At 33.1% G+C, this 20,990-nt stretch overlaps 3 protein-coding genes across 5 annotated transcripts; 2 read left to right on the top strand and 1 right to left on the bottom strand.

The window, feature by feature from the left end:
* The first annotated feature begins 1,473 nt into the window (after window positions 1–1,473).
* Window positions 1,474–4,907, top strand: LOC105796955 (autophagy-related protein 8i). Of its 3 annotated transcripts, XR_008194243.1 has the most exons (8): window positions 1,474–2,043; window positions 2,139–2,194; window positions 2,717–2,769; window positions 2,885–3,003; window positions 3,106–3,255; window positions 3,779–3,949; window positions 4,412–4,559; window positions 4,710–4,907. XR_008194243.1 is itself a non-coding variant. In XM_012626823.2 (5 exons), exons 1-5 carry the CDS (start codon window positions 2,004–2,006, stop codon window positions 3,192–3,194), a joined length of 357 nt encoding a protein of 118 aa, XP_012482277.1. In that variant the 5' UTR covers window positions 1,475–2,003; the 3' UTR covers window positions 3,195–3,356. The 3 variants fall into 3 exon arrangements, 1 of the variants encoding a protein (XP_012482277.1); XR_008194244.1 differs by having other exon boundaries at window positions 3,106–3,222; window positions 3,779–4,559; XM_012626823.2 differs by lacking the exons at window positions 3,779–3,949; window positions 4,412–4,559; window positions 4,710–4,907 and having other exon boundaries at window positions 1,475–2,043; window positions 3,106–3,356.
* On the bottom strand, window positions 3,500–5,225 carry LOC105796952 (BTB/POZ and MATH domain-containing protein 6). The gene is made up of 6 exons (XM_012626818.2): window positions 5,118–5,225; window positions 4,918–5,047; window positions 4,670–4,842; window positions 4,249–4,540; window positions 3,770–3,936; window positions 3,500–3,665 (listed from the first exon to the last, which is right to left on the bottom strand). Exons 1-6 carry the CDS (start codon window positions 5,146–5,148, stop codon window positions 3,511–3,513), a joined length of 948 nt encoding a protein of 315 aa, XP_012482272.1. The 5' UTR covers window positions 5,149–5,225; the 3' UTR covers window positions 3,500–3,510.
* A 1,309-nt stretch (window positions 5,226–6,534) lies between these two features.
* On the top strand, window positions 6,535–9,246 carry LOC105796953 (uncharacterized). The gene is made up of 9 exons (XM_012626819.2): window positions 6,535–6,871; window positions 6,963–7,076; window positions 7,174–7,242; window positions 7,334–7,353; window positions 7,442–7,494; window positions 7,727–7,757; window positions 7,913–7,991; window positions 8,735–8,874; window positions 9,032–9,246. Exons 1-9 carry the CDS (start codon window positions 6,691–6,693, stop codon window positions 9,050–9,052), a joined length of 708 nt encoding a protein of 235 aa, XP_012482273.1. The 5' UTR covers window positions 6,535–6,690; the 3' UTR covers window positions 9,053–9,246.
* The last annotated feature ends 11,744 nt before the right edge of the window (window positions 9,247–20,990 follow it).

Genomic DNA, 20,990 nt, shown 5'->3' with positions numbered 1-20,990 from the left:
ATTAACCGAAGACACACAAAGCATCCTCTACTTTACCCATATGCTATTAAAGTGTTTTTTTTACTAAAATAGTGAAAAATAATTAAATAAATACTGAAATGAGATAAAAGCAATAATATTTACGAATCTAGGCAGGAGTTAATGTAAAAAATCAGTGTCGCCTGACCAATCAGAGGCACTCCTCCCTTTAGCCACCTGAGTGCCACCTGATCAATTGACAGTACTGGATTGAAATATGATGATCTAAAATATTCATGATATATAAATTTACCATTTTGATTGAAAAGCTTGAAGGTGTGGCATGATAAAAGCCTTCTTAAAGAGAGAGAGAGAAAAAAAAAGAGAGTTGGTAGGTATACTAAACAAGAAGACTTGACATTAGATAAACAGACATATCTTATATTACCAGATTTGATATATTATCTTATTATAAATCATTAAATAAACATTGAAAGGAGGGAGAGAGATTATTTTGTTTATTTTGACACATCAATTTCAATCCTTATTTTTTAATTAGTAGATTTAATTTGTTGTTGAAGGCAAATATACACATGTATAAACTCCAGCTTATTTTAATTCCCTCCTAGGGTGAGTTTGGATGGGTGGTGCGTTTAACTGCGGTTAGTGTAAAAACAGCGGTGGCGGTGAGATTAGATACTATAGGGATACTGTAGCGTAAGAGAAAAAGTAAGCTAAACGCACCGCACCGCACCCAATCGCCCATCCAAACCCACCCTTACTCTCCCCTATCATTCCTAATAAACGGAATTCAATCAATATTGCCATTACTAATTATGTTAATATTTGACGTATTATAATGCATTTTCAACCAATCAAATGATGGTATGTTATTAAAAATAAAGATAAATGAATTTAGTTTTATTTTTTTAGTTGGTGATATTATTTAGCTTATTAATATTGTTATTATATTAAATATAAATCCTTAATAATTAAGTTATATTAAATTTCTAACTATTTTTTTCACACTATAATTTTTTATGCATTTCTCACTTTTTGCATTACCAACTATATATCCTATCACAAAACACTTTTCATAATGTTGTGAAAATCGAACGAATAATTCAACTAATTTGATAGATTGCACATAATATTTTACAAATGAATAAAATAATAAAATGAGTATAGCATAAAACCACTTTCAACACGTATTAAAATAAAATTAATTAAAATAACATAAAATATCAAAAATAAAATTATGCGTCCTATATAATGAATATACAAAATTAATAAAAAATGCTATAAATAAAAGATAAGTATAATTCTTTAATTTCACAACTCGGTTCAGATTTTATCACATATTCTTAATTTGCATTTAAAAAAAATATATAAATATAATATGAAATGAATTAATACTAATTCACTAAGATATTATATGAAGAATCATCACCTACCAAGTTGAGATATTTTATTAGTGGGATCTAAATATCTAATCTCTCCTGCTGCCCACATCGAAATGGTAACCCACATGAGAGTCATAAACTTTAATGGGCTGATCCAAACATTGTTGCCTTGCCAAGGGATTTTCACAAACCCCTTAACAGAGATTTAGAAGAAGAAGAGAGGCTTTAACCAGCCACAAACTCATGAAACATTGCCATTTTAATCGTCTATGTTAATGACATAAAGGAGCTACTAAAGGAAGCCGGAATTATGCCGCCGACACATCTCACCATCACCCAACCGTTTCTTTTATTGTCTTTTTTATACATTAATCAGACAACCAGGCAAAATGGTTCTAACTACTTTAGTCGAATAAATCTTTTATACTTTATTTACCATTGTTTCTTTTGGGTACCGACATTAACAACATCCTCGAAACTAACATCTTAACAGCCTGGTTGAAACAGGTCTCAAAACACAATGAGACATGTCCTCTCTTAGGTTGAAATGTCTACCTAGAAAGGCCACATTTTCTCCTTCGGTTTTTTTCTGTTGCTGTTGTCTTACTCAGAAAAAACTCTGGTTTCTCAAAAGACATAACAATGGTGAAGCGTCAGCCTTTTCTAAAGGAGCAATCACTAGGTAAATATTTTCAGTACCTTTTTCTTTACCTTTGATAGATTATGATTATGATTATGGTTTTTCGTTTTTGTTTTGTTTTGCATTTGCATTTGCAGAGCAACGACTGGAAGAATCAAAAACTATATTAGCCAAATACCCAGATCGAATTCCTGTAAATTTAATCACCAGCATCTCTAATTTCATTGATTTTTTTATTATTTTATTTATATAGGAGAAATTTTTATGTTGAGGCTGAGATAAAATTATAAAATTTTGGATGATAAAAGTTTTAAAAAAATTGTTAAAAAAACTTAAATTAAATTATTAAATTTTTGGAATAGCCAAAAATGGAATTTTAACATTTATTTAAGGGGGCTTAAATTAATTTAATAATTTTTAGAAGAGGCTAGAAGTGTAGTTTGCCTATACTAAGGGGGCCAGGGTTCCTAATTGTTATTAAAAAATATTAGGCATATGAATTGCAATATGATCTTTTCTATTACAGTATCTGATTAATCAAATTTTGGTCTGAAAAGGGTTTTCTTGGATGTAATAAATTTTGGTCACTTTATTTTTGAGTTATTAACCTGCTAATTACAGCTATAGGCTCAAACATTGTGTCAGCCTCAACCATAAATGGTGGTTAGTGATCACTTTTTTTTGTCTGTCTATTATATGTTTGTTTATATTCCAGGTGATCATTGAAAGGTATTCAAGGACAGACCTCCCAGATATAGAGAAGAATAAGTATTGTTTTCTTTTTCCTTTTATTCTCATTATATATGTATATATGAAGTTAATAAAACTTGGTAAATATTATTAATTGGTTTCTTTTAACTCTCCTTTTTTCTTGGCTCTCAAGGTTCCTGGTTCCTCGAGACATGTTGGTGGGTCAGTTCATTCACATTTTAAGTAGCAGGCTACATTTGAGTCCTGGAAAAGCTCACTTTGTTTTTGTGCACAATACATTACCTCAAACAGGTTAAAAAACCATCTGCATTTCTCTCATGGATGATTCTTACTAATTGATTCATTAAACAAGAACTTGCTGACCCATTTTTTCTTTTTATCTCAACTACGCAGCAAGTCTCATGGGGTGTGTCTATAATTCTTTCAAAGATGATGATGGGTTTCTCTACATGTGTTACAGCACTGAGGAAACTTTTGGCTAAACTCTCCTCTGCATCTTTAATCTTCAATGTAAAACATTGGCAAATATATATACATATCTATGTATGTGTTGTTGTAATTGTTTATAGTTCAATTCACCCTATTGATCTGTAAATGATGTAACTATATTTAAATATAAAATGTTTATATGACTTGTATTTGCATATTTATGTTTCCTTTTTTATGTATCATATTGGCACTGCACATTGTTAGATACAGTTATGCGAGGAAAGATTGTATACCTTTACTCGTGTCTAGATATGCTTCGGTCACGAGTGTCTAATGCGAGCCCTGAGTTTAATTATAGCAAAACATTAGTTACAATGTATTGGAAACGGCGTGGACAGTCACCTCAGCTTCCACCATGCATATATCTTTCACTAGGCACCCACTACTTGCATGATAGAAATAAGCCAGAGAAACAAAATTTTCAAACCCACTTTCTTGGCTTGAGCTACTAAACCAGTGACTAACTGCAACAGAAATGAAAATATTATGCTTTTTAATGTACATTTGATTTTCATTTTTGTAAGGATTTTAGTGAATGTTATTTACAGATGATTTGAGCTTTTTATACCTTTTCCAGCAATGTGCCTGCTCTGCTGTTGGTCCAGAATACGCAAGGTGAACTCTGCAAATATTTTAGAACCATCCAAAAGTGTGGCAGAATCTGCTAAAGCCAAATACATGGAGATATGAGTGCCTAATCCATGCCGTCTTCCTCTGGGAAAAAGATGTATTTTCCTGCATCATAAAGGTGAACAAAATCCCCTTGAAATTGCAATTAAAATCTTAGAATATCGTTACAGCATATCTCACAGATAATATGAAGGTATCGTCCTCTTTGGGTGTTGTTGAAGAACCGGCGCACCCTCAAGGTTTTGTCCTCATGTGATTGCTTTTCTTTAGTCATGGTTTTGCCTGTTCAAGCATCAAGAGACACCCTTAAGCTCTCTTTAGAGCCGAGAGAGACAAAACCTTGAAGGTGCTCCTTTTATCACCACAATATGCTCTAACAGATATCATAGAGGAGTAGGAGATAAAGTGGATATATACCATTTATGATTGGCAGCAAAGAATTGTTGTGATTCATTGTACTCTGAATCTAAATTGGAAAAGTTTTCAATCTTCCAAACATGCTTGGAACTTAAGGCATCCTTTATCATTGATAAGCATTCTCCTTTCCCTGAGCTCATTTCCTTGGTAACAAACACTTCAGCTCCAAACACACAACTGTCATCCAGTAGGTATCCATTGCCAACATCATTAAAACTTCTAATTGGTATCAACTGATCAAATCCCCACTGATGCATTGATCTATGAAACGGCCTTTCTTTTCCCGCGGCATCTAGGCATCAAAATCAGAGGTAAAAAATTCTCTTTTAAAGCATCTCCATTCCACCTATATTTCTGAAGTAGTTGTTCATTGCAAATATCAATAAAAACAGTAATGTTGTTTGCAAGGAAAATATAATACCATGAACTACCAAGTAATTGTCCTTGGTCTGATCAAGCAGGAAAAACCGGAAAACAGCGTGGACTTCCGAATCAAGACGAATCAGAGAAGCAACATCTGCAAAAACCAAGTAGAGAGAAAGGTGCTCTTTTACATTTCTACTCTTGTTTCCATGTGGGTACAGCACCAGTTTCCTGTGACCATACACAAATTAAAAGAAGGCTAATTAAGCCAATAAACATACACGGTTTTGAAGAAATTAATGATACCATTTGTATCCACCAGCTTCAAACTCTCCAGATTCATACTTGTCTATGCCAGTCTTTGCAAGTAAAGAAAATGACATGATCTTTATTATGTAATGTCTAGGTGCTGCTTCTGATATACATCTTCCAACTTCTGCAATGAGAACAAGCTTATAATTAGCTCATAAAAACACTAAACCAGGCATGCACAAAAGGATACCTACCTTCTAGGTTACTATAGACCAAGTTTGCCATGGCAACAAATTTTTGGATACAATTTTCTTTAGAAATACAGCTAATTTGCTATGTATCTGTATGTATATAAGTAAAACAGAATCTCATCCCTGGCTTAGAGAGGAATGTTGTGATAAATCAACAAGCTGTTATTATTCTCAACTTGCTTAATGAAAGATGGAGTATCAAGCAATCGAAGTTTATTTTCCAAAACCAAAGAAGCAATTAAAATTTGAAGTAAAAGCTTTTAGAGAATATACCATGACCATTATTTTACTTGCAGGTTCTGCAATCCATTGAAATGAGAGCAGGGCAAAAATGGTTGTTTGAAAATTCTTACGTGCATATATGTCTAATGACTTGCTTTTTTACAATTACAAGTTTAATACATACTCGATTTCATTTTAAATATCAATTTTTTATTTGAGCCAACAGGTGTTTGTTGTTCCCATTCACATCCTTCACCCCCACCCCCTTTCTACTGTTGATATAACAGGCATTCCATTTTGAACTACCGTTTGCTTTTGTTTTCGGCTATTATGATGCTCCTCTTTGGGCTTTTTGGCTTTTGCCTCGTAAAAGGATCAGAAACCATTAATGGTATTGTTTGCTTACAAGTTATTTCTCATAATCCTTTAATTGATTCTATCTATGGGACTTTAATGCTCCTTCAAAACCTGAAAATTTATGGGTTCAAAACCAACTTTAAGGGCTTACTTATTTAGTTTATAGCCTATAAGAAAGAGCTCACTTGTTTTCTCAACTTTTATTCCAATTTTTTTTTATTTTGTCACGATCTAACTTGACCTGCAAAACATAAGTCTTGTCCTAAGCATGAGCAAAAATTGTCTGCTTTGGGCACCTACAAGTTCAGCTAGATCAATTGTCATCCATTCTGTAGAGAGAATTTATTTATTTGTTGTGATTGAGTTAATGTCTAAACATACACTTATATGTAGTTTGAGGGTAACAAAACTTCGAGAGACTTATGTACAAAAGAAAAAGACAATTCCAATTTATGTTCGCCGGGTCAGCTGACATATTCTGCCGACGTGCATACAGACATATAGCATAACCAAGCAGGTTATGCAACTAAACTTCAATGGTTATTGATACTGTCCTTTTCAAGAATGAAATATTCATAGCATATATTTTATCCCTGTCTGTCTTTTTTTTCCTATCATAAAAACATGGTGAAGCAAAAAAAAGCCTGTTGTGATTCTCACAAACACACGACCAAAATGTTAGTTCAAGACAATGAATAAAAAAGATTATTAATAATAATTATGATTAAATAACCCTTAATAAGTTCCTAATCGGGTGGATTAAAACAAACACACGTGTTGGTAAGAGAGAGACACATAGTACTTTGATGTTTGATGATAAACATGGCCAAATCCCAACAAAAGAAAAAGGTCCCCACGGTGTACCTGCGAGACGACCTGATTTATTTCACCAACTCCGAAACTGCCAACATTTTTTTGCAATAAACTCCATAACCCAAATCTCATTACAATTCAACAAACATATATCATAAACTGAGTTGCAGAAAAAAAGAAGAAGATGACCTTGGGTACACCATCATCTCAAGCATACGGTGAGCCATGGTACTGGGATAACCGCTATGCCCATGAATCAGCTCCTTTTGATTGGTACCAAAAATACCCTGCCTTAGCATCTCTTATTCACCTTTATGTGCCCCACCGCGATGAACGCATTCTCGTTGTCGGCTGTGGCAACTCAGGTACCTACTCCTCTACAAAATCAATGGATACCCTTTTTCAGATCTCTTGGTTTTATGTACCAAATCTCTGCATTTTTTTTTGTTGTTGTAGTGTTTAGTGAAGACATGGTGAACGATGGGTACGAGGATGTTGTTAACGTTGATATATCACCTGTGGTTATTGAAGCTATGCAAACCAAGTACTCTAATTGTCAGCAGCTAAAATGTATTCATAGCTTGAGTTCTTTATTCAAATCAAAGTAAAATACGAGGAAATGAATTTTTTTTTTGACAATTTTTTCTTTCTTTTTCTTTTTTTATAGATATTAAATTGGATGTACGAGATATGAGTCCTTTTCAAGCTGGTTCCTTTGCAGCAGTTATTGATAAAGGTGTTGGCTTTTTGTTTTTATTTCGTTAATTAAATTATTTTTGGCCTTAAACATTACTGATTTTCATTTGTTAAATGGTGATTTTTTTCAGGGACCCTTGATTCTATCTTGGTGAGTGTTTATGAATTTGTGGCTTATATATGTTCTTCTTGAGATCTGATTTGACAATAATAAGCTGATGGGAAACTTTTTTGTGCAGTGTGGGAATAATTCTAGACAGAATGCTACTCAAATGCTTGGGGAAGTCTGGAGGTATAATAATCATTAAAAGTAACTAGCTATGATACTTGGACTCGGGTGTTAGTGTCGGATATGGTTAGATATTTCCAAGTCTTTCCAAGGAACCTCCCATATCCACGTTTTGGATTTGGTGCTTCGAGTCTGAGCAACATAGTTTATTAGACTTGTCTACATTAGAAATTTCTTTTTATGGGTTTTCTTGATCTGTTCACCATATATTGAAGCAGTTGATAACACACTATAGGGTCCTCAAGGATAAAGGAGTCTATATTCTGGTAACTTTACTCACCTTTTATTCCTTTGGCATAAAATATTTGTTCTGCTTGTGTGGCATGGATTTTGAGTTATTTGCATTTTCCCCCATTCAGATTGCAATCTCTCTGTATGTACAGATATTTTTTTTCCCTAACTGTTCTTGCAAGTGCTGCAGATTACATATGGAGCTCCTGTATATCGCCTTGGCTTGCTGAAAGAATCGTGCATGTGGAGCATAAAACTGCATGTGATAGGTTGATTGAATTCCCATTCTGGTTACTATGTTGTCAATACCTTATACTTTTCATTTTTTTATGTGGAATACTTTGTACGCTTGCCATAATCCTTTTGTTATGGGGTTAGGTGGTACTGACTTGTGACAGCTGAATGATCAGATCTTGCCTAGAATTGATAATGTCATTTGCAATCACTTGAATATTATAGAGCATGTAAAGTAATTACTTCAAATATACAACAGATGACCTAGGTAGGCATCGGGTTTCTTATTGTAGGTAACCATCTCCCATCCCATAATCTTCACCTCTCTGCCTGAGGTTTGAACTTGAGACCCCAAATCGAGAATCTCAGGTGCTGACCATATACTGCTGAGTTGTCACAAGATGTAACCAGCTTATTAAGGAATGATGATGCTTAGACAAATAAAAGAAAATGGCGTAGAATTACTTAGTTGATTTGAACGAAAAGGAAGAGTGACTTTTGAATCTAGTTAACCATTAAGATGCATAAGATCGCATATTCCCTTATGCTTCCTATGAAATGAATGTTTTAGAAGAGTGCTGTGTTTATTTTCTCTCTTGACATAAGTAGAACAGCAAATATTTCTATTTATCTTACTTTACAGCATAAATCACTCCAGAATAAGAACATGATTCGTGAGAGTAACTAGATTCTTGAAGCCTGTAAAACTAGTTTCATCCTCCATGTATAGTAGCCTGGCATGAATGACATAGTTCTAATCTAGCTCTTTATCATGCAGCGAAATTTGGAGCAGAAGGAAGTTCCGAACAGCCAACAAGGGCATTGACAGACCCAATTCTGTTGGATGAGAGTGGAAGCTCGGTGGAAGATGTACTTGGAAAAAACCCTGACGTCCATTACATCTACGTTTGTACCAAGGTGAGAAAATTTTCTACTCAACTTTTCTTTTGGGTATACTCCAATGGCTATAACTCAGAACCGGTTTGGCTGAAAAGTCTTGCTTTTAAGTGCATCTAGGAGTTGCTTGCCTTGTCTATGATTTGAAACTGTGAATCATTTGCTTTGATTTATAAAGGAACCCAAGACAAAGGACTGAAGCAAACAGCGATCAAAGAAGACAAGGATGTCGAACCTTTTGTGCAATTCTTTTTGCTGTACCTGATTGTAGCAGGCTTTAGTTTCTGTGTTGTTTGTGTCATGATACCATGAGCTATTAAGATTTAATCTGACCGTACCATATTAAAAAGCACTTTGTAATAACTGAACCAATTACAGCAGTTGTTTTTGTTATTATTGCTTTCAGGCATTGCCTATAATATTACCTGCTATACCCTTATCTAGGCCTTACATGTTGATATGATGCATGGCCTTTATTGTTGTTCTATAAATTAAGGTGACAAAGAGGGAAGATTATTTTCCTTGCAGCACTTACTAGCTCAATCAGTATTCATGTTAGTAAAAGGACTCTTGAGGAAGAGATCTCTAGTTCGAACCAAATGAGATGCACCTTGAGGGTCTATAGGTGCTCGAAAAGGACAATTCTTATTATCATGTTTGTTGCTCATTCAACTATGGATTAGTTCAATAATGATACCAAAACTGCAGGTTAGTGTTGAACTTGTTTATTTCTTCTCTTTATTTGTATGTCTTTAAACTAAAATGGAGCCTTGCAAGGCTTAATATTTTGAAGTATACTTATCTTCTATTTTGATACTTAAACTATCATCCCATCGCATTTTATTTCAAAAAGTTAATATTGTCCAGTAATAATATGCCATATGTCAGGTTTTGCCTTACCCTATTGGAGGCCTTGTTGGGTGTTCACCTTGTCAAGACCAACTATTAAACGATAAACAAATCGCATGTAAAGTTGGTTAATCCATTATCATGGTGGTTGAATTAGTTTAACAAGATAACATGTGGCTTAGTAGCGCATATTAGTATACGTGTTCGTAGGAGTCCATAACTCATTTCTCGAACATCCAAAAAGTGGCTCTCTACATAATTAATGTGAACCTCGGCCCTCTCTCTCTCCAACCTTACCTTCTAATTCCCTTCTTCCTTATCCCACTCCTTGATACACATCAACAAGATATCAAGCTATAAAGTGTTTTGTTACTCAATGCAACTGAATTGAAAAGGCAACATGGGCTTCTAATGCTAATTATTTTAACCATTCTGTTTCCTGTTAGCCATAAAGAAGACCTTCCATGATTCAAAATTGAATTATTTGACACTGCACCACTTACCTGGATTCTGCTTCCAAGCTTCATGTTTTATCCATAGTAGTTAGTACCAGTCATTTCAATCCGTAGGTTCTGTTTCGATAATATATCAGAACTCCAAATTACATTTTCGTTCTGGTAAAAGTTTTGACTGGTGTTAATGATATCAATGTGTTTCGCCTAATCGTGTCGACCGGAATAATGTTTACCTGCTACATAACTAATGAATTTGAACAAGGCTAAATAAATACATTATTTTAATTTAATTAAATTACAAGTATATATAAATATTTACATAAAAACTAATATCTAAATAAGTAAAGTTTATAAAAAATATGTGACATCTATTTATATACATGAACTATCAAGAAAACTCCTAAATAAGAAGAGTTAATTCAAATAAAATTCAAGTTTAAAGTTCAAACAAGAAGTCTAGGTGCCACATGACTTGGAACAACATCTAACTTGTTGAGGTTAGATATGAAGACTGCTTTGGGGAGTGCTTTTGTAAGTGGGTCAACAATTTGATTGGCCATAGAATGTGAGTGACATCCAAATTTTTTCTTTGAACATGATCGTAAATGAAATGTAAATCCATCTCAAGATGCTTCATTTTGCTATGCAAAACCAAATGTTAGCTATGAGATGTTGTACCTCGACTGTCAAAAAGATTTTTAGAAGATGAGATGGTGGAAGTTTGAGCTTTTTTACCAGATTCATAACCCAAAGAATTTTAGAAGTAGTAGTTGCAATTGCTTGATATTTAGCTTCAGTGGAGGAGCGAGCAATGGTAGGTTGTTTCTTTGAGGACTAACTTATTGGGTTTGATCAAAATAAATAATAAAATCAATTGTCAGACCGCAATCGGTGTGATCACCTACCCATTCTGTGTTTGAGTATATATAAAGATTTGGATCCAAATGACGAGTGAATCAAAGACTATAGTTGGAGGTTTTCTTCAAATATTGAAGAATGTGTTTCACTGCTTTTCAATATATGGACAATGGAGCATGCATAAACTTTGTTCACAACAAATAAAAAATGAACTCTCGTAAAGAAAGATATTGGAGTTTCCTAATAGTTGTATCGGTCACCGACCACCTATATACATTGTTATTAAACATGATTAAGCTAAATTTTTAACAAGACAAATTAAAATAAAAACACAAAAATAAAAACTATAGAACGAAATAAAAAAGCACTATTTGTAACACCCCAAGTAACTTCCCGGTTTTAGCTAAATCAGAACAGTGGTTTTGAAACCACAAATTCGAGGTCGTAAAATTTATTTTATTATTATTTTAATATTTATAGCATGATATTAGAGTTGTGTGAAATTTTCGTAAAGAAATTTTATCGTTTAAGTGTTTAATTCGGTAAAAAAGACTAAATCATGTAAAGCGTAAAAATTGAGCTAATAGCTAAAGGTATTAAATAGCTATAGGGCTTTAAAGTGGAAGTCCTTATATGGTAATTAGACCATTAATGTTGATAGTGAAATGTGATGGCTCGGCATTTGTGTAAATTTTAAATGTTTTAAAGGTTATAAAAGTAAATTAATTAATAATGATAAATTAAGTAAAATAAAGTAAATGTATCATCTTTTCTTCTCCATCTTCAACCGAATTTTAGGGCAAGAAAAGCCATTTGAGAGCTTTTACATTCGACAACTATTTCCTAGCTTGTGTGGTATGTATTTTTGTCCCATTTTTAATTATTTCTATGTTTTTGTGATCGTTGCTTCGTAATCTAGCTAGCCTGTGCCTCTAAATTCGAAACTGTTAAAGATTTAACATGTTGCCATTGTTAAATGCTTGAGTAAATTGATGATTTATGACAGATTATGAATATTTGATGTTAGATTTTCATCTTTTATAAAGTGATTTTTTTGAGAAAAATGTCAACTTTGGACTAAATTGTGAAATGTGGAAATTTAGTGGTTAAAATGTGAAATAAATTGAAAATATGGGCTGATAGTAATATATGGAAATTTTGGATAGCTTGGGTTTGTGTTTAATTTCATGAAATTGTGATTTTATGTGATAAGGACTAAATTGCAAAAATGTGAAATAATAGGGGCAAAATGTAATTTTTCCAAAATGTGTAAATTGTGCTAAATTGAATGAAATGATGGTTAAATAAATAAATTTTGATATTATATAGATTGAGATAAACGAGATTTGGATCTAGAACGGGGGAAAACAAAGTATCGGATTAGTCGACCTAACTTGTCGGTTCAGCGAATGAGGTAAGTTTGTATGTTTAATAAACATTAAATTATACATGTTTAAATTCTTAATTGAGATAATTATGGTGAATTCTTAAATATTGAATTTAATTGTGATTACAATGATTTAGAAATGTTCGACGGAGATTCGACAAAGTAAAAGTCCTGGTTGAACCTTAGGAATAGATAGGATATAAATGTCATGACATTAGGGTTACCGAGATTACGTGTAAGACCATATCTGGGATATGACATCGATATGAGAATTTGTGTAAGACCATGTCTGGGACATTTGCATCGATATGTGATTTTGTGTAAGACCATGGCTGAGTTATTGGCATCGATACGAGATTACATGTAAGACCATATCTGGGATATGGCATTGTTATGGTACTATGTGTACGAGATCCCCGAGTATCCTTTAGTATTCCAAATGGTTCAATGGGAAAAGTGGATGAAACATGGTTATAAGTGATGGTACAACAAAAGCAAAGTATTCGTGACAGAAATCAACAAGTAAGTGAAAGTTGAGAATGGAAGTACGATTGAGTTAAGCAAGACAGGTACGTACAGAACCTATGTGAGAATCAAATGAAAGTGAATTAATGAGTTCTGTAACAGCCCGGTTTAGACCCTAGTTGGACAGTGGTTTCGGGACCACAAATTCGACTCAAAAAATATTTTAATATTATTTTCCGTGCTTATAGTATGCGAAGTGATAGGTGTGAAATTTTCGTGATTTAATTTATCCGTTTGTGTGCTTAATTTGTGAAAAGGGCTAAATCGCATAAAAAGTAAAAGTGACATTCTCATTGTTAATATGCTAATTTGTTATGATTTGATTTATGGGAAGTCCTTAAAAGGTTTTTATGCCATTATAAGATTAGTGGACATTTATGACCATGATTCAAATGACTTAAATTATGATTTTATTAAGGTTAAAATAGTAAAAAGGTAAATAAGATGAAATTAAATAAAATAAAACATGAAAATGGCCATGCATGTTCATCATTTTTGGCCGAAAGTTGAGAAAGAAAATAAGCTTTTGAGTTTTTAGGTATTCGACACTTTGGAGCTTAAAATTAGGTATGTTTCTTGTTCGGTTTTTGATAATTTTTATATTTTTGAGATCGTGGCTTCGAATACTAGCTAGCCCATGCTTGAATTTTTGAATTAATTGTGGATTTTGTGATTTGTCATTGTTAATAGCTTGAGATTTTTGTTGTTTGATGATGGAAAATAAATCTTTGATGTTTGATTATCATGTTTAATTAAGTGATTTTTGATAAAAATCCAAATTAGGGATTTATTTGTGAAATTAGAAAATTTAGGAGCTTAAATGTGAAATAAATGAAATAAATGGGTTGCTAGGGACCCTAGGAAAATTCTGCTAAGGCATGGTTTTGATGAATTTTGTGTCTTTTGTGATTTTATAAAATAGGGATTAAATTGTGAAAATGTGAATTTTGGGGGCTAAAGTGAAAATTTCCCAAATATATGTTTGTGTTTTAAATTGAATGAAATGTGTTATTAAATAGCTAAATTTGAATTTATCTAGATCAAGAACAAAAGAAAACAGAATTAGAACGGGAGAAGTCGAAAATGGTCGAGTAGTCGATTTCATCCGTTTGTCTTCGTCTGAGGTAAGTTCATAGTAAATAATTGTTGTTAAATTCATATAGAAATGTATTTAATTGTGCCGAATTGAATTATAGTAATTATATATGTGTATGCCTAATTGATTTAAGTATGGGAGAAGTAACTACGAGCTTGAATCGATGGATTTACGATGTCCGAAAGCCATGTACGAACCATAGGAATAATTTGGATATATATGTCATGACATAGAATTTCGATATGAGTTATCGTATAAGACCACGTCTGGGACGTTGGCATCTATTTGAGATTTACGTGTAAGACCCTGTCTAGTACAATGGCATCGATGTTTGATTACATGTAAGACCACATCTGGGACGTTGGCATTGTACGAGCTTTCCAAGTTATCTGAATATCCTTATTGACTCCGAATGGTTCAACAGGCAATATTGAGAAATGAATGATTATGCAATAATTGTATTCAATTTAGGTATGTTCAGTTTGTTAATATGATTCGGAAATGAAAAGTGAGTATGATTTAAATGACTATATTGAATTACATGACAGTGAATGATGCCTATGTAGTAAGTGAATATATATATGTTTGAAATGGTTAGTATTCGGCCTATTTGAATTGAATTGTTAACAATCTCATAATGATTTATTTTCTATGACTTACTAAGCTTTTTAAGCTTACTTTGTGTGTCCATTCGGTGTTTTATAGATTTTGGAAGGTAGTTACGAGCTCGGGGATCGTCGAGGAAATCCATCACACTATCGAACACTATTTTGGTATTTTAAAATCTTGAATTATGAACTTATGACATGTATAGGCTAGCATTTGTTTTGGTTGGATTTGAAAGTGCATATAAATACATAAGCCATACGAAAATGGCTTTATCTTTATGCTTGAGCTTGGTTATGTTTGATTATAATTTAAGCTTATTGTGGTAGTATGTTTCATAACTTGTATGTATGATAAATTTGGTTATATGTTTTGTTAGCATATCACGAATGCCTTGTAATAGCTCATCGAATATACTTGTTACATGGATAGATTTGCATTTTGGGTTAGTTTAAAATTCAGCTTAAAATGAGGTAATATAAATACTTTATATTTGTTTGTATTGGTTAATTTTGATTCGGTTTGAAAGTAAAAGAGTATGCATGTATGTTATGCTTGCATTAATAAATCATTAGGTACGAATCAAATTAGAAATAGTACAAATTTTTTGAGGTTAAGTTCGATGATTGTAAGTAAGTTTATTTGTTTTGGTATGTACATGAAAGTGATACATGATTGAGGTTATTTATAGAAATGCAAAGGCTATAAGGTTTACTCAATATCTTGACTAATAGAATTATAAGGCATAAGTAAATAGATATGTTTAGTATAATTGTTTGGAAATGGCTCAATTGATGTATAGTTGTTTTAGAAATAGGTTTAGATTTAGTATGTAATGCACATGTAAAATCGGCTAAAGTTAGGTAAATTGATTATATATATTATGCATGATATGTCTTTGTTGTTAATGTTTGATTTGATAGTTAATATTAGTTGAATGAGTTGTGTATGAAATAAGTATAGTTTTCTTTTATATGGTTATTGCTAGCGAATTAGAAGATTGTATAATTAGTTGTGAAATGAGGTTTGTTTAGGTGTGTTATATATATATTTGGATATCTAGTATGCGATGTGATATTGATTATTAAGTTTAATATACAATTAAATTAAAGTGAAATGTTGAATACCTAGTTTATGAAATGTATGTTTTATAATATGCTCGAGGTATGTCGTAAAGTTATAAGCTTGAAAGTAAATTTTAATATACAAACGATACGATCATAGTAGTATTAAAATTTGAAATTTTGAATAGATGAGTGTATTATTGAGAGTGATTTACGAAGTATAAAAAAATGAATGCTTGTTTTGAGTCGTGTTCTGTTCGGTAATGCCTCGTAACTCAAATCCGGTGACGAATACAGGTTAGAAGTGTTACAAGTTCATACCATATCATGTATATGAAATGAGAAAGGTATGTGTTTAAATATGTCATATACCAAAATGTGCTCATTTGGCTATATGGAAGTATGAATTGAATGTTATATGAGAATTAAATTGACTAAACTTGTGAAAGCTAAGGTTAGCTATGTAAATGATTATATGATTGAGAATGAAATGAAATATGATCTGTGTGAATTGTATAGATGAAATATGATATGTGTTATGAGGACATATGGAATTGGAAACGAAATTTTATGAAATGTATGAAAGAAATCATGAAAGAGTAAAATTTGCAATAAAACAGTTTTGGACATGAGCAGTTGTATAACTTTGAAAAATAACTAAAAATTGTGGAATCACATTAGAGGTTGAATAAGACATGAAATTAAAACTTATTAAGTCTAGTTTCACATAGAAGAAATGATGTAATCAAAAGAATTTCTTATTATGAGATATTTGAATTTTGTGAGATAATGTCGAATGATTTTGGAATCCTTTGTTCGACTTTGGAAAATCATTAAAATTGTATAAAAAGAATTATGGGTTATAATTTATATGATTAAAATTATTAACGAGTCTATTTTCAAGATAAATAAATAGGAATATCATCTGAATCCCGTACTAAGAGATAATTAATTTTTAGAGAAGAAGGGTCGGAACTATTAGACAGCAGAATAGGGACGACTTTGAAGAATTAACTGTACTTATTTGCTAAACCAAAAATTTTGAAAATTTTATGGTAAGAAGGTATGTGAGTCTAGTTTTGGTAAAATTAATCAGATCTTAATTTGGAGTCCTGTAGCGCAAGATATAAATAAGTTAGTGACTATGACTCGAGTAAACAACTTGATGTGAACATGAGTAAATAGTAGAACTATGTGCAATTTTGATTGTATTATCTTGAGAACATGTTGTGAAGATTGGTAAAAGCAGGTTAACAGATTGCTTATTATTTACATATCAACTTACTAAGCTTTATAGCTTACTTTGTGTTATTTTTCTATGTTTATAGTGTTCCAAAGGCTTGCTCGGGTTGGAAATCGTCGGAGATCCCATCACACTATCCAGCTATGGTTTCGGTACTTAAAAGGCTTGAAATTTTGGTTATGTGGCATGTATAGGCTAGCTGGTTTGTTAAGTGTATAAGTGATTTTGGCTATTGGTGCCTATATGTTTGAAATGCATTGAGCCATGAGATTTGGCTTGTTTATAATGTGAGGTTTGATATATAGATGGCCTTATAATTAGAATGTGATTGTGGTTATGTGGTAAGCTTTAGTAAAGTTATTGATGCATTAGTGGAAATGTTCAAAATTGATATTCACGATTGATGAATAATGGTATATTATGTGCTTGTGTAGGGTTGACCCTTATGGTTGGCGAATTGGCCTTGCAAATGACCTAAATTCGTCCACGCGGCTGTTCACACGGGCATGAGACGTCAGTTACTTAGAAATTTCTTAAAGTTTCAGAAATTTTTATGTGTGACCAGTTTAGTCTCGAACCTTCTTAAAAGCCTGTTTTAGATCTCGTAGACCTATTTAAGGGACAATGTAATTATGAATGAATGTGATATGATGATACATGATCAATGTATATGAAATGTTTGTATAATGATGTGAATTGTTCGGTAATACCTCTTAACCCTAGTCAGGCGACGGATATGGGTTAAGAGTGTTACACCAAAAACCCGCCTAGAAGTTTAGACCAAATTTCGGAGGTTACATTGATCACCAAAGTGATCTAAAAGCCATTTACTTGGTCGAAAAATAGTTTGCTAAATTCGAATTTAACAGCTTGACAAATCAAGTTTTGAAACAATAATTAAGCACTGTTATAAACAATTAGGAACAAAAACCCACGATTTTTATAATTTCAGTTAAAATGGCGGTTTACGAAAAACCAAAAGTAAACTCATACCACAGTTATTATAATTATTTATAGTTCACAACAGCTTATCAAAATAGGAGTCGAAAAGAAATCCTATTGGCTTGTGTTCAAACGTGTCAATACGAGACCTCCGTCTTGCCAAGTCCAACTTCAGAAACGAGAGTACCTAAAAAGGGAAACTAAGGGAGTAAGCTACGCAAGCTCAGTGTGAGTTTGAAATGGAAGAGAACGAAAAAAGACAATAATTCAAAACAAATATTTAACTAAAAGAGAACTCAGATAGAGTACGAAACAACCCATTTCAACAACCAGCTAAACGTAACACAAAGTTGTCACCCAAAACACACCGGTACAGAACATATCGAACAACACAACCCTTATGCAATTAATCACGCAATCTTACAGACAGATTGAATGTGAAATGTATGAACAATAAAAAACCCACCCCAACCAACCGAACACCACTTTGATCCTCGTTCACACCATGAATGAGCTATATCAAGCCCGACCAACCCTGCACACCATATAGGACCTTGAAAGGCCCATCCGCCCTATACACTATGCTTGTGGAGCTGAGCCACATTAATTTCAATAAGCAGTTGAGCTGACATACATTCAATACATTACGGTAAACCGATGTACGGATGTGTTGCAGTTAAAACTGCCAAAACAGAACAGACTTCCTTCTCTTTGCAACCAAACCCAGAGTTTTATGCAAATGTATGTATGCAAACAGATCACTAACAGACTCACAGAAATAATTTAAATAACTCATAGACAGACACACATCAATCAAACAGAACCAGAGGTGCACATATTCATTCGACCAGATTCAGAATCAAGTATGTTTGTAGCTATTTACTAGTAACATCATATAACACATAATCGAACTGATAAATTCACACTCTAATTGCACATAAACGCATGAATCCGAGCTCATCAAAGTCTTTATCAACTTTACTAAGACATAACTGAAAGTTGGAACACTCAGAAACACCAACAAGTCAAAATCCTTCACAAAACAAAAATATACGAATCAGAGCCACACGACCGTGTGAAAGCCTTCACGCCCATGTGAAGGGGGTACACGCCCGAGTGCAGAAGCACACGCCCGTGTGGAAGGAGGTATAAGACTGTGTGGGCAGCCCGTGTAACTCTCTGTCCAAAATGGCTAAAATAAAGTGTAGGGCAGACACGGTCGTGTGGCTATGGGACATGGTCGTGTGTCCAGAACATACGTCCATGTGAATATTGACTAAAAATCCCTAAATCAGCCACACGGCCGTATGACCAGGCCGTGTGGTACCAAAATTGGCCCTAAAACCATAATTCCTAATTCCATATGGCTGTGCGAGCCGTCCGTGTGGAGCACACGCCCGTATGGCCACCTGTGTGGTCACGAAACCACACCGAAACAGACTGTATATCGTGCTTTTCTTCCTGAAACGTATTCCTTGTAACAGTAGCTCTAAAACCTACCCTGAAATTTATTAAAATCACGCAACCATTATAAAAAACGATTCCTATACGCTTTAATCCCAGAAATATACGGTTTAATTCCAATAACCTACAAGAAATAACTAAACTCCATAGAATCCAACATCAAAACTATACAATTCGGAAATACACTTGTAATTGTCGAATTTCATGTAACCAAATCAGAATCTAATAATGGAAAGGAAAAGTTTCGAACCAACAACTTAATTTCGCGATTAAAACGCCTAAAATAATCGACGCCTCAAATCTACCTATTCCGAAACCCCTGTCGATGAAATTGCAAAACAAAGCAAAAGAAATAGAGTAGAATCAAAAGAATAGAGTTCCAATTAACAGAGAGAAAAAAGAACAAGAACGTGTTAAAGAGAATGTGGGAGAGGAATAAAAGAAGAAAACATGTGGAACAGGAAGAATAGAACGTGAAAAAGAATTTGACTTCTTTCAAAATAAAAATAAAAATAATAAATATTTAAACTTTTAAAACAAAATAAAAAATAGTCCTTCAAAATGCACCTAAGGACTTGAACCCGAGAACCCAAGCTAAATTAACACACAACTAACCACCAGACCTGTAGACCCATTCTAACATTAAAACACAACAATAAACCCAATTGTCCGATCTAGCCACTGACCCTACCTATAAATCTCAAAACTTCTAACCCTAGAAACCGGGGTGTTACACTATCTAATTTCATTGTCTTTCGACTAATATTACCTCAAAAGCAACTAACTTGACTACACATTTACACCGTTACAATCCCCAACAACTTGACCACGCCCTAACGTACGTGCACCAAGGCTACGAATAAACACAAATACAATCAGAAATATAGTGGTGTACTGCAAATGTGACAAGTTAGTTGTAATATTTATAAGTGTTACAATGGAGCACTTTGAGTGTTCTGAGGATCGAACCCAAGAGATTGCCAAATTGGTAAATGTGTTTATCAAGATAATTGCAAGTTATTACTAATCTAATCGAGTCGAACATTATTAGTGTAAATTCAAATATAAATTGTTTATAAACTAAATGTAAATCATCAACTAAACAAACTAATCTAATTTTTTCTTTATTGTTTTAAACAAAGTAAATGATAAAACGATGGTCGATTGAATAGTCGGTTGCCCATTAAACTAATGAACCTATACCGATTATATTATTTGCCACTCTTAGTTAGGAATCTTCTCTCGGTCTTATCCTAAACTAAAACATACCACCTAAGCTCTCCTCTTGGTTTCACCTAGGTATATAAACCTCCTATTTGTCTCACTATTCGTCACAATTATATTAAACTATCTAATGATAAACTCTTCTTTTAATATCGTTTATCTAAATTTTCTACTAGAGGTGTCAATTCTAGTGTATGAAGCATTTCGATATAAAATAACAACCAAACAATCAAGTATAGGGATGAACTTAATCCAACAATCAATTCATCAATTAACCAACAAACAATATTAGCACATAATAAAGCTTAACACCCAAATAGACATTTCATCGAACAATTAATATGTGTAACATAAAGGTAAGGGTAAGAAATGCTCAGTTAGATGTGGAATCAATGGCACCTAAAAGCTTGATCCATCTCTATTT

Source organism: Gossypium raimondii, chromosome 3, assembly GCF_025698545.1.
Source record: "Gossypium raimondii isolate GPD5lz chromosome 3, ASM2569854v1, whole genome shotgun sequence".
Classification (NCBI taxonomy): Eukaryota; Viridiplantae; Streptophyta; class Magnoliopsida; order Malvales; family Malvaceae; genus Gossypium; species Gossypium raimondii.
Note: the sequence above shows the minus strand (reverse complement) of the source record. Positions and strands in the feature narration are given on the sequence as shown.

Coding starts and splice junctions, on each gene's coding strand:
- LOC105796955 (XM_012626823.2), top strand. CDS start 2,004: ATGGTGAAGCGTCAGCCTTTTCTAAAGGAGCAATCACTAG. Junction 2,044..2,138: donor TCTAAAGGAGCAATCACTAG/GTAAATATTTTC, acceptor TTGCATTTGCAG/AGCAACGACTGGAAGAATCA. Junction 2,195..2,716: donor AATACCCAGATCGAATTCCT/GTAAATTTAATC, acceptor TTTATATTCCAG/GTGATCATTGAAAGGTATTC.
- LOC105796952 (XM_012626818.2), bottom strand. CDS start 5,148: ATGGCAAACTTGGTCTATAGTAACCTAGAAG. Junction 5,048..5,117: donor GGTCTATAGTAACCTAGAAG/GTAGGTATCCTT, acceptor TTCTCATTGCAG/AAGTTGGAAGATGTATATCA. Junction 3,937..4,248: donor TTTGCTGCCAATCATAAATG/GTATATATCCAC, acceptor TTTATGATGCAG/GAAAATACATCTTTTTCCCA.
- LOC105796953 (XM_012626819.2), top strand. CDS start 6,691: ATGACCTTGGGTACACCATCATCTCAAGCATACGGTGAGCCATGGTAC. Junction 7,758..7,912: donor ATAAAGGAGTCTATATTCTG/GTAACTTTACTC, acceptor CAAGTGCTGCAG/ATTACATATGGAGCTCCTGT. Junction 8,875..9,031: donor ACATCTACGTTTGTACCAAG/GTGAGAAAATTT, acceptor TGATTTATAAAG/GAACCCAAGACAAAGGACTG.